Genomic DNA, 12884 nt, shown 5'->3' with positions numbered 1-12884 from the left:
ACCACGTCGAGAGTCCCTCGGCCTTGACGACTGTGCCGCTCCTTCCCCAGGAGTGGGACAGTCTTTAACCCGGTGACCCGTTTGGCCACATCCAAAACACCCGTTAGAGCTCATCACTGCAACTGCTACACTTTTATTATACTTGGGGATGTATGTTTCCTGCTACTGTCAAGCACTACTGTCCGTCTGCCACTTCTCTCTCCGACAAAGAAGTTTGAAGCTGTCTTCAGCAGTTTATATATGCTGACCAGAATGGAGAGGGAGTGTTGCATGTGATGTCACACACAGTTGTCTGGCAATCCAAACAGTAGCGATTTGCGCAGGAGTCCTTGCAGAAGTAGCGGCTCCTACCAACTCTCTCATGGGTGCAATTGTTGCGATGATGTTATGTATGTGATGTCACACGCAACAAATAGCACTTTCTAGTTCTGGTTTATAAGTGAAGATTGCCTTTGACTGAATTTAACATTTCTACAGGAGTCATAAGAGGCAGAGAGGAACAACTACATTTTTGCAACAGTGCAGTGCCATACACGTGCAGCGTGACAAATAAATCATCATTTAAACAAGCAGGGACGGCACTTAGAAGTTTAAGATGAGTATCTCTCCGAGCGCTCCCCCCGTGAGGGAAATGGATGATTTTCAGTTTCGGCAGATGAAGAAATTAAGAGTTTTCGACAAGCCTGCAGATTTGCCAAAATGTAGATCTAGCTTGCTTGCCCTCTCAAATAAATTTGGACTAACATTTGCTGGTCTAAACAACATGCTGAAGGTCTACAGGACTTTAGACATTCTTGCCGTGGACGGCAAGAATGGCAACTCCAATGTCATAATAGAAGGGCTGAGGGGGATAGTGGAATTGGATGTGCAGATGTCCATGCATCATGTGGCCCTCAGCAGTGATGATCGAACTCTGTCAGTGTCTGGCACGACTGAAGAGGGGCTGTTGATTAACTTTTATGACACCCGTGCCTTCCTGAACAAAGTCAACAAAAATAAGTTACCTTTTGCATGTATACGGCCAGAAGTTGACCCAGACATCTGTGTGCAGGACCTGAAGTGGAACCCTGTCCAGGCATCCACTTTGGCTCTCTGTCTGTCTGATGGTAGCATGTGGATTTTGGAGATTACAGACAGTATCACAGAGGCCCATCGGCTGCTACCTGCTTCAAATGGTGTGACATGTGTTTGCTGGAGTCCCAAGGGGAAACAAGTGGCTGCTGGGAAAATGAACGGCACAGTCATCCAGTATTCACCAACACTGGAGGAAAAGAAAGTGATTCCCTGTCCAAGCTTCTACAACTCTGACAACCGGTTCAAAGCATTGGATGTACTGTGGCTGAGAACATACGTGCTTGCGGTGGTGTACGCTGCAGCTGATGGCTCCCCTTCCACCCCTCCCGAGCTGGTGGTGATCAGCCTTCCTAAAAGGGAAGAGAGAACCACTGAGCACTACATGAACTTCAAAGACTTGGTGTATGGCACCTGTACTGAGAGACAGCACCACTACTTCCTCAGCCAAGTAGAGGACTGGGACGTTGTTTTTGCTGCATCGGCAGCTTCCATGGAGGTCGGCAGCATTGCTTTGCAGGAGGACAAGACCAGCTGGGAGGTATGGATTCTGGACGATGCCAACAGGGCAGAGCTGCCTGCGTCGGACTATGACATCACCCTCCCACTTGGGGTAGCAATAGACCGAACCAGCGAGCTCGAAATAAAGATCAGAGAGGAGAAAATATTGCCCCCAGCCCCCGTTATGCTGGTACTGTCCACAGATGGTGTGCTTTGTCCATTCACCTTAATCAACCTCAAGAAACCAGAGAAACTGGTATCTCCCCCCATCGCCATGTCCTTAGAGGGAGAGAGATTTCCCGGTGAAGGCCCTCAGACTTTAGCTCCACCTATAAACACTAAAGGCAACAAACACACAACCTTGTCCTTGCAGTGTTCCACCTCTGCTGCCAATTTGCTGCAGCCAATTTGTTCAGCCAAACTTGAAACAGATTTACCACTGGTAACCTCACTGGTGCCACCTGCTTCACTATTGCCACCTCCAGTCATGGCATGGAGTGACAACCAGCCAACCCTTAGTGTTGAGGCCCTGGAGAAACGGCTTCAACTCAAAGAAGACTGTGATCCCATTGTGTTGGGCACACTGGAAGAGATTATACACTTCCAGAAAGAGCTGGATGACTTAAAGGCACGCAGTGCCAAGGCTGACTTTCAGGTGGGCACCCCTGAGGAAATGAGGAAGCTGAGGAAGGAATCAAAAGACCTCCAAGTATTCATGCTTGAAATCAAGGAGACCACAGAGTCTATCCACAGGGACATTGGCACACTTAAGACTAACTTGCTGGAGGGATTTTCAGGGGCAGTGGATGCCAAGTCCCAAATTAAGCTTGGCAAAGATAGAAACTACCTGCAACTCTTGTCTAAGAAACCTCTTGATCCTCGTAGTGAAGAGCAGATTAAGGAAATCCGCAGGCTGTACCAGTCTGTCGTGTTTGCTGTGGAGGATGTCAATGATGTCCTGGATTTGGAATGGGAAAAACACATGGAGATAAAGAAAAAACAGAAAGACATGGTGCTCCCAGGACGTGAGACTCTGTCTGCCACACTGAAAAACAACTTGTACATCATCAATCAGCAGAAGAGCAAACTGGATCAGCTGACCAAGGAACTGGGCTCTCTGCACCTTTACAAAACAACCTTTACACCGGAACCACAGAGACCAATGACTGCAGCTACACCTGCTGGATTGGACGATGAGTTAGAGAGTTTGAAGGATGCCCTCCTGAACTTCAAACTTGATGTCACCCCTCCAAAAAACACCACCAAATCCCCAGTGAAGATATCTTCTGCAAAACAGTCCCAGTTGCATAACTTTCTCTCTAAGGGAATGCTTCGAGTTCACTCCACTGCACCAGCCAACCTGAATCGCTCAGCCTTCCTCTCCCCTAAAAGCTGTAAAGACTTGAAAGGTGTGAGCTTGTCACAACCCCAGGGCATACAACCCACCCAGCTGGAGCATGAGGAAGAAGAAAAGGAGTTGGAACCTACTGCCCTTTTGGGGCAACAGTCCAGTGGAGGGAGTGTATTTGGACAGCAGCAGTCCTCATCTGCAGACAGTCTATTTGGTTCAGACAAATCAACAAATGCAACATGCTCTTCTGCTGGTGGGGGTTTCAGTGGCCTCGGTGGTAAACCCAGTGAAGATGTACCCATTTGGTACCCAGCGAAGATGAGCCCATTTGGTACCACTGCCTCCCCATTGCCATTTGGTCAGTCAAGCCTGTTTGGAAACAGTAGTTCAAAGACATGTGTGTTTGGACAGACCTTCTCTGGTGAACAGAAGCCTAGTGGAACCATCAGCACAGATGGAGGGAGTGTAGCATCACAGAGGTTAGTTTCCTCTACACCCACAAAACCACGTTGTATCGATAGATCTTTCTTAGGGGACTTGACTGCACCAGACCCAGACTCACTTACCCCATTGGATTCAAATCGCTCCTTCAGTAACCCCATTGGCTCCCTGGCTGGTAAGGTGAAATTGCCTACCAAGAAGGCTGAACCTGTCACCATTCCCGCTCAACAGGCTGCAGCCACAGCTGCTCTGCGTAGACAAATGGCTAGTCATCAGCCACTTATCAGTGCCCTGCTGACAGAGCCCACTCTGGAGACTGTTCCTCAAGTTAAAGTTGAGGAGCTCAAGGACAATAATTATGTCAATAATTCCACACAGCACGTTGCAACAGCGACCACCATCCGTACTAAACAAAACACTCAAGACATACCGAAGGCTGATCTGAGCAACAGTAAACGCTTCTCTTCAACTATCCCTACTCCAGTCCTTGCTGCACCCATTTCAGCACCAGCTGAAGAATCCCCTCCACCAGAGGGTTGTACTTCAACAGCTACAGCAGGAGAACCCAGCCCAGTGAATAGCCCTGCTCCTGTGGCACTACCAACAAAAGGCCCAGAGAATAGCCCTGCTCCTGGGGCACTACCAACAACAGGCCCAGAGAATAGCCCTGTTCCTGGGGCACTACCAAAAACAGGCCCAGAGAATAGCCCTGCTCCTGGGGCACTACCAACAACAGCCACTCCTTCTCTGGAGCCTCTTGTCCTGCCAGTCCCACCAGCCTTCCAGGCCCGGAGTTCTGACAAACCAGGTTCAAACTTCACTCAGCCTTCCCTTGCAACAACAAGCAGCAGGACTATATGGGCCACACCACTTATGAACAAAGTGTCGCCTCCACATATGGACACAGTTGCCTCTCCATCCACAACCACTACTCCTATCATTGCAAGCAGCAGTGCAGCCACTATCACTGGGTTCGGGCAGCCTGCTGTGGCTCAAGTCACCTCAGCCCCAGGAGCTACAGAGTTTGGTTCAACTGGGTTTGGAACTGCTTTATGCAAGCCTGTTCCACAAGTAGCATGCTTTTCATTTAACCAGGCAGCAGTGGTTGGAGAGAGTTCCAGTAGTCCAATCACAGGACGTAGTGGCAGTATATTTGGAGCTCCCACAGCACAAACTGCCAGCCCCATCTCCTTTGCTACCAGCAATACTGGAACAGGGCTTTTTGGTCAAAGTTCTACCCCAGCCTTTGGACAAAAGAGCACCGGTTTCGGAAAAGGGCCCGTGTTTGGCAGTAACACCACCACAACTTCATCTACCGCATTTGGCTCACAAAGTTCTACACCAGCCTTTGGACAGCAGAACCCCAGTTTTGGACAAGCATCTGTGTTTGGTATTAACACCACCACAACCTCACCTACCAGAACTAGCTTTGGACAGTCCTCGGCTTTTGGCAGGTCTAACACTTCATCCGAGTTCGGCCAACAGTCTGGTGGTGGGAGTGTCTTTGGACAGAAGCCATCATCTGGAGACAGTCTCTTTAGTTCAAACTCAGCAAATGAAGCAGGCCCTTCTGCTGGTGGGTGTTTCAGTGGCTTGGGCAGTAAACCCAGTGCAGATGCAGCCAACAATAACCCATTTGGCAGCACTCAGTCAAGTCAGACTGGTGCTGGTGCTGGTACTGGTGCTGGTGCCACAAGCCTGTTTGGAAACAGCGGCACTAAATCATTTGGGTTTGGACAGACCTCCTTTGGCGAGAAGCCTAGTGGAACATTCAGCACCGGAGGAGGGAGCGTAGCATCCCAGGGGTTTGGCTCCTTCTCTACCCCAAGTGGCTTTGGCAGCAGCCAAACCTTTGGGGGTTCCCCAGCATTTGGTGGAGCAGCCACATTTGGTTCAAGTCCTGCCTTCAGTAACACCATGGCATCTGCAGCCGGCAAGGCGTTTGGAGAAGGCACAGCAGCAGCAGCAGCAGCTCCTAGCACGGGAAGTTTTGGCTTTACCACGCCCTCTAGTGGCCTCTCCTTTGGCTCTCTGGCCAATCAGAGTGCTCCCTCATCTGGTGGCCCAGCCCAGCAGGCTCCAGGTTTTGGTTCAGGCGGGTTTGGCCAGCAGCCTCAACCTTTCCCTTTTCAGTCCCCAAATGTGTTCCGCTAACCGCATCATACTTTCATAATATCACACTTGTGTGAAGTGAGGGGTGCTCATATCATCATATATCATCATACATCACATTCTGTGCTCAGCCAATCAGCTGAGCACATTCCGTGCTCATACACACAAAGCTGCATGTGCACATCAAATGTGGTGACGTCAGTGTTCTCGGCTTGTTTCTACCGGGGAGGGGAGGAGAGGAGCGTGGCAGCCCCTCTAGACCAGAAATCACACAGGCTGGGGCAGGCTACCATTTAGCAGACACTTTTACCCATAGCGATCTGAATAAGTAGAGTAAGCATGAGTTGTAACCAATACACAAATAAGTAAATAGTCACGCAGACACGCAAATAGAGTTCAGAGAGAACTCAGAGAGCACAGGTCTCCACCAGGAGGATTGGGGTGTTGTGATGTTTTGTGGACAAAATGTTTAGGAGTATAGCCCCTCCTATGTCCAGCTTTTGGTGTACATTCTAACACAAACTTTGTCTGACCAGGCAATGGGTTGAAATAGGCTCTCCAGCCGTGCTGAAATGAGCATGACAGCACACCTAGCTGTTAATAGAATATTTGAAATGACCATGACAGCACACCTAGCTGTTAATAGAAGATTTGAAATGACCATGACAGCACACCTAGCTGTTAATAGAATATTTGAAATGACCATGACAGCACACCTAGCTGTTAATAGAAGATTTGAAATGAGCATGACAGCACACCTAGCTGTTAATAGAAGATTTGAGGACAGATTAATCACAATATAAATATCATCAGTTGTGCTGATTAGACTGAGTTTCGTCAGAGCAGCAGCATTATTGGCTTAGGAATGGAACAAAAACAAAACAATTCAAAGAATAAATTACATTTCCCTCCTGTGTTAGCTGTGCATAGCTGAATAGGATGGGGCAGGTCTACGCTCCTGTATTTTAACATCATTATGGTGGTACTTGGGAGAGCCCGATATTGTCTGAGGTGGTACTTATTTTGTATAAAAAGGTCGAGAACCAATTCCAGAATATTATGATTTTTAATTATATATTACAGAGGAAAATTAACTTTAACACAACATCCTCATTTTTGAGAAGGACCTGTGCATGGGGATGGGAGAGGGGATAGGCAGAGTGACACGGGGGGGTGTCTAGGCCACAGCAGAAGATGCTCCAGATGTACGTAGGCCTATATCTAAAGTGTCAGCATCCTGAAATAGCGTCGAGCCACGACCAGACTTGCAGACACCAAACAAAACAACAGCCCTCACATCAAGTAAGCGTCGGTGAAACGCACAAGACACGACCCGCTGTGAAGCCTCCCTCTGCCCGCTCTCGTTAGCCAGAGGTGCAGAGAGGGGGCGATCGGAGGGGAGGGTCGACACCCATTAACCCGTTAAAACCGGGAAAGCATCCACGGTCATGCAGTCCATATAGTGTCCCAATCATTTTAAACACTTTTATATATATTACATTATATACATTACATACATATATTACATATTTTAATACTTTGCCTATTCAAAAAAATCACACCCGTGTGAACTGAGTGGTGTAAGGTCTTATATAGACTGATCAGCTGTGGTCTGACGTAATGTCTGACGTAATGAAATCACACCCGTGTGAACTGGGTGACCATAGCAACCATGCTCATTTTTTGGTACAAACAGACAGACAGACAAACTAACAAAGCCAGTTGTAGGAGTGGTTTACACCACTCAAAAAATAGCAGGTAAAATAGCAGATATACAAGCTGCTTGTAGCAGAGATACAACCGAAGCAAACATGAAAAATATATTTTCACAAACAAAATAAATCCTGTGCAGTGCTCTTGCTCATGAAGCTATTGCTTTTATTCAAATTGACAGACTTTTCTTCATGAAGAGTACTTGGTCCCTGGAACAACATATTTTGAGATGGGGGGGGAATCAAATATATATCATTGACTTGAAATTTTACGGAGTGGCCATTGGGAGAGAGGCAATTTTTTTCTTCCTTTTTTTCATTAGCTGTGATCTCTAATTAGTAACTCGTGGCCTCGAAATACTATTCCGTGCCCTCAAATTCATAATTTGTTATCTCAAATTAGTAATTTGTGGCCACGAATTATTAATTTGAGGCCACAAATTACTAATTTGAGATCACGAGATAACAAATTACTAATTCGAGGGCACGAAATAGCATTTCGAGGCCACGAGTTACTAATTCGAGATCGCAAGATAACAAATCAAAAACACAAAAAAATCTCTCCCAATGGCCACTGCGGGGCTCCAAAAAAAGGTTTGAGCACTGCCGAGAATACTGTAGCAACGGGTCTTGATGGGTTAACCCATTTTTGGCGGGAACCCCTTTTGGTGTTTTAAGCATTATGTTATACTTTAGCTATTGAAAAATAGCAGATCTACAAGCTCATAGCGTGGCACCGAGTGCCGCGCTATGAACTTGTAGGTCTGCTATTTTTGAAAAATCGTGAAAATGTGGCGCAAATCTTTGAATATATTCTTTCAGAGCGAACGTTTTTAACTCAAATCTTTGCTTCTGGAGAGTCCCTGGAACAACATATTTTCAGATGGGGCTCGGCGGCTAAATACGTATATTTCTTGGGGTCCTTGACATGAAATAGTTTGAGAATGACATAGAAACATAGGATTTTCATAAAACTGTCAGGATTTAGAAGACATTTGTAGAATCGTCCTCAGGTCTAAATGGGTTAAGAGGAAGCTGCTGAGATGGCATCTCTTGCCCCTCGCAAACACTTTGAGGAACGACACTGACAAGCTCCCTCTGTGTGGCGCTGCCTGTGTGGACACGGGGATACAGTACAGTCTGTGTGGCGCTGCCTGTGTGGACACGGGGACTCAGTACAGTCTGTGTGGGGCTGCCTGTGTGGACACGGGGACTCAGTACAGTCTGTGTGGGGCTGCCTGTGTGGACACGGGGACTCAGTACAGTCTGTGTGGTGCTGCCTGTGTGGACACGGGGACTCAGTACAGTCTGTGTGGGGCTGCCTGTGTGGACACGGGGACTCAGTACAGTCTGTGTGGTGCTGCCTGTGTGGACACGGGGACTCAGTACAGTCTGTGTGGGGCTGCCTGTGTGGATACGGGGACTCAGTACAGTCTGTGTGGCGCTGCCTGTGTGGACACGGGGACTCAGTACAGTCTGTGTGGCACTGCCTGTGTGGACACAGGGACTCAGTACAGTCTGTGTGGCGCTGCCTGTGTGGACACGGGGACTCAGTACAGTCTGTGTGGCGCTGCCTGTGTGGACACGGGGACTCAGTACAGTCTGTGTGGCACTGCCTGTGTGGACACGGGGACTCAGTACAGTCTGTGTGGCGCTGCCTGTGTGGACACGGGGACTCAGTACAGTCTGTGTGGCACTGCCTGTGTGGACACGGGGACTCAGTACAGTCTGTGTGGGGCTGCCTGTGTGGACACGGGGACTTAGTACAGTCTGTGTGGGGCTGCCTGTGTGGACACGGGGACTCAGTACAGTCTGTGTGGTGCTGCCTGTGTGGACACGGGGACTCAGTACAGTCTGTGTGGCGCTGCCTGTGTGGACACGGGGATACAGTACAGTCTGTGTGGCGCTGCCTGTGTGGATACGGGGACTCAGTACAGTCTGTGTGGCGCTGCCTGTGTGGACACGGGGACTCAGTACAGTCTGTGTGGCACTGCCTGTGTGGACACAGGGACTCAGTACAGTCTGTGTGGCGCTGCCTGTGTGGACACGGGGACTCAGTACAGTCTGTGTGGCGCTGCCTGTGTGGACACGGGGACTCAGTACAGTCTGTGTGGCACTGCCCGTGTGGACACGGGGATACAGTACAGTCTGTGTGGCGCTGCCCGTGTGGACACGGGGATACAGTACAGTCTGTGTGGCGCTGCCTGTGTGGATACGGGGACTCAGTACAGTCTGTGTGGCGCTGCCTGTGTGGACACGGGGACTCAGTACAGTCTGTGTGGCGCTGCCCGTGTGGACACAGGGACTCAGTACAGTCTGTGTGGCGCTGCCTGTGTGGACACGGGGACTCAGTACAGTCTGTGTGGCGCTGCCTGTGTGGACACGGGGACTCAGTACAGTCTGTGTGGCGCTGCCTGTGTGGATACGGGGACTCAGTACAGTCTGTGTGGCGCTGCCTGTGTGGACACGGGGACTCAGTACAGTCTGTGTGGCGCTGCCTGTGTGGACACGGGGACTCAGTACAGTCTGTGTGGCGCTGCCTGTGTGGACACGGGGACTCAGTACAGTCTGTGTGGCGCTGCCTGTGTGGACACGGGGACTCAGTACAGTCTGTGTGGCACTGCCTGTGTGGACACAGGGACTCAGTACAGTCTGTGTGGCACTGCCTGTGTGGACACGGGGACTCAGTACAGTCTGTGTGGCGCTGCCTGTGTGGACACGGGGACTCAGTACAGTCTGTGTGGCGCTGCCTGTGTGGACACGGGGACTCAGTACAGTCTGTGTGGCGCTGCCTGGGTGGACACGGGGACTCAGTAGCTCCCTCTGTGTGGCGCTGCCTGTGTGGACACGGGGACTCAGTACAGTCTGCAGCAGATGTCTTGTGGCGCCGACTATAAATACAACAGTGGTGAAAGTAACCACTGTAAGTACATTTACTTAAAAGGTAGTGAAAAGTCAGTGGTTCCCAAACTTTTTCATGTTAAGGACCCCCAAATTGACACTAATTAGCCCAGGGACCCCCATAAGAGAAGATTTTTACGGATCTAGCGGTGATTCTCAACCCGTTTAATTTCAAGGACCCCCCGGTTTGACATGCATTAGTCTACGGACCCCCATTTAATGGTATCTCTCTTTTATTTTTACATTTAAAAATCACACCTGTGTGAAGTGAGGGGCGCTAATATATTAAGTCTAACTCATGTTGATTAGGACCGTGATGTAAAACAAACTGTGCCAACACAAACATTAAAAGCCATTAACAATAAAGAGACAATATGACGTAATGAGGGACAATATGACGTACATTTTCCCTTCATTGTCAATGGCGTTTACAAAAAAACATTTAACTAAAGACAAACATTAAACCTGTGTATAGGAGGGGCTGGTGTCCCTCAAAAATCAATATTAATTTAAGGGTCCATTTGGTTCCATTTGTATACTCTCAGAGTTACAGACTAAAAGAGTCCATTTGGTTCCAAAGTATCATTTTGCTGGGGAGCCCCTGGAACTCCCTCAAGGACCCCTGGGGGTCCCCGGACCCCACTTTGGGAACCACAGGTGTAAGTGAGAGTTTTGGTTAAAACTTTTTTTGTTTTGTTAAAAGGTTAAATCACTATATTCTGATAGTAATCATTGCTATAGACTCTCTAGCAATGATTACTATCAGAATATAGTGATTTCTATAGTATAGAGTCTATGACCCCTGCTACTGAACAAACACTCTATAGTATAGTGTTTGTTCAGTAACAGGGGTCTCCGGTCTCTCCAGAAATTACATTTTCAGGTAGGTGACAAACATTCAGTCAATCAGGAGAGATTAGCCATTTATCAGCTTAATCAGCTATACACAGGTTTAAGGTTTGTCTTTAGTTCAACTAGACCTGTACGTGCCCGTCGCAGTCGGCCACCGGCCGGCCTACTTGGGAACGATGCAACTTGGGAACCTAATGATATACGTTGTCATAGCACCTGTTTTAACTGTCAGCCGGTGTCCCACATGGAGATCTGTGTATATGCACCTGTGTGCCTGTGTCTGAAGACTGCAAACTGACTCATAAAAGTGTACTTGGCAATCAATTCGGCCCACTGGCAGAGCCTGATTGGGCAGAGGCTGGAAATTGCACAGGTGAAAGGAGTTGGCCTCATTAGGCCCACTGGCAGAGCCTGGCCCAGGTGAAAGGAGTTGGCCTCATTAGGCCTACTGGCAGAGCCTGGCCCAGGTGAAAGGAGTTGGCCTCATTAGGCCCACTGAAAGAGCCTGACCATTTTGTGGTGGTTCTGGAGAACTGTGGGTCCGACCGACTCTATACCGGGCACTGCACTCCCTGCGGGGGTGTGGATCGCGTGTGTCGAATGTGAAGTCGGTGGGTCAAACGGTTCTCGAGTTACGTGCATTACACACGCAAGCAGACAGATGTGGCGCATTTATAGTAGGATGTTTGTTTTGTTTGTTTTGTTTTTCATTGACAATGAAGGGAAAATCTACGTCATAATGTGTCATTTATGTCATATTGTCTCTTTATTGTTCATGGCGTTTAATGTTTGTGTTTGCACCGTTTGTATCACCTAATCAACATGAGTTATAGAATTAGCGCCCCTCACTCACACGGGTGTGATTTTTTATAGTATTCCAGTTCCAATGTTGTCTGATCATTTCTTTGTGTCGTCACTTACAGTTCCACCTGTTCTCTATCCTGATTGGATACAATTCTACGCTACATGGAGATTCATGGACACTTACACTACCTTTAAGTACAGTATTTAAGTACAATTTTGAGTTGTTTTTTTAAACTTTTACTATACTTGAGTAGGATGGTCAAGTGAAAGCATTCTTGTGTGCTAGAGTATGAGTATGTCAAGTCAATATTACTTATACAATCTGTGTGATAGTCTGTCAAGTCAATATAACCTACTGTATACAATCTGTGCTAGAGTATGTCAAGTCAATATAATGTATACAATCTGTGCTAGAGTATGTCAAGTCAATAAAACGTATACAATCTGTGCTAGAGTATGTCAAGTCAATATAATGTATACAATCTCTGTGCTAGATTATGTCAGGTCAATATAATTTATACAATCTCTGTGCTAGATTATGTCAGGTCAATATAATTTATACAATCTCTGTGCTAGAGTATGTCAAGTCAATATAATTTATACAATCTCTGTGCTAGAGTATGTCAAGTCAATATAATGTATACAATATGTGTGCTAGTCTGTCAAGTCAATATAATGTATACAATCTGTGTGCTAGAGTATGTCAAGTCAATATAATTTATACAATCTGTGTGCTAGTCTGTCAAGTCAATATAATGTATACAATCTGTGTGCTAGTCTGTCAAGTCAATATAATTTATACAATCTGTGTGCTAGAGTATGTCAAGTCAATATAATTTATACAATCTGTGTGCTAGTCTGTCAAGTCAATATAATGTATACAATCTGTGTGCTAGTCTGTCAAGTCAATATAATTTATACAATCTGTGTGCTAGTCTGTCAAGTCAATGTAATTTATACAATCTGTGTGCTAGATTATGTCAGGTCAATATAATTTATACAATCTGTGTGCTAGTCTGTCAAGTCAATATAATTTATACAATCTGTGTGCTAGTCTGTCAAGTCAATATAATTTATACAATCTGTGTGCTAGTCTGTCAAATCAATATAACTTATACAATCTGTGTGCTAGTCTGTCA

General features: G+C 47.3%; 1 protein-coding gene across 1 annotated transcript; it reads left to right on the top strand.

Annotated features, from left to right (window-relative positions):
- Positions 1–595: 595 nt before the first annotated feature.
- Positions 596–5518, top strand: LOC306933708 (nuclear pore complex protein Nup214-like; the record flags this gene model as incomplete). Its single annotated transcript, XM_079516018.1, has 2 exons — positions 596–2981; positions 4533–5518. The coding sequence occupies 2 exons, from the start codon at positions 596–598 to the stop codon at positions 5516–5518; spliced, it is 3372 nt and encodes a 1123-aa protein (XP_079372144.1).
- Positions 5519–12884: the final 7366 nt, after the last annotated feature.

This window comes from Electrona antarctica (assembly GCF_951216825.1).
Source record: "Electrona antarctica genome assembly, chromosome: 12".
Lineage (NCBI taxonomy): Eukaryota > Metazoa > Chordata > Actinopteri > Myctophiformes > Myctophidae > Electrona > Electrona antarctica.
Note: the sequence above shows the minus strand (reverse complement) of the source record. Positions and strands in the feature narration are given on the sequence as shown.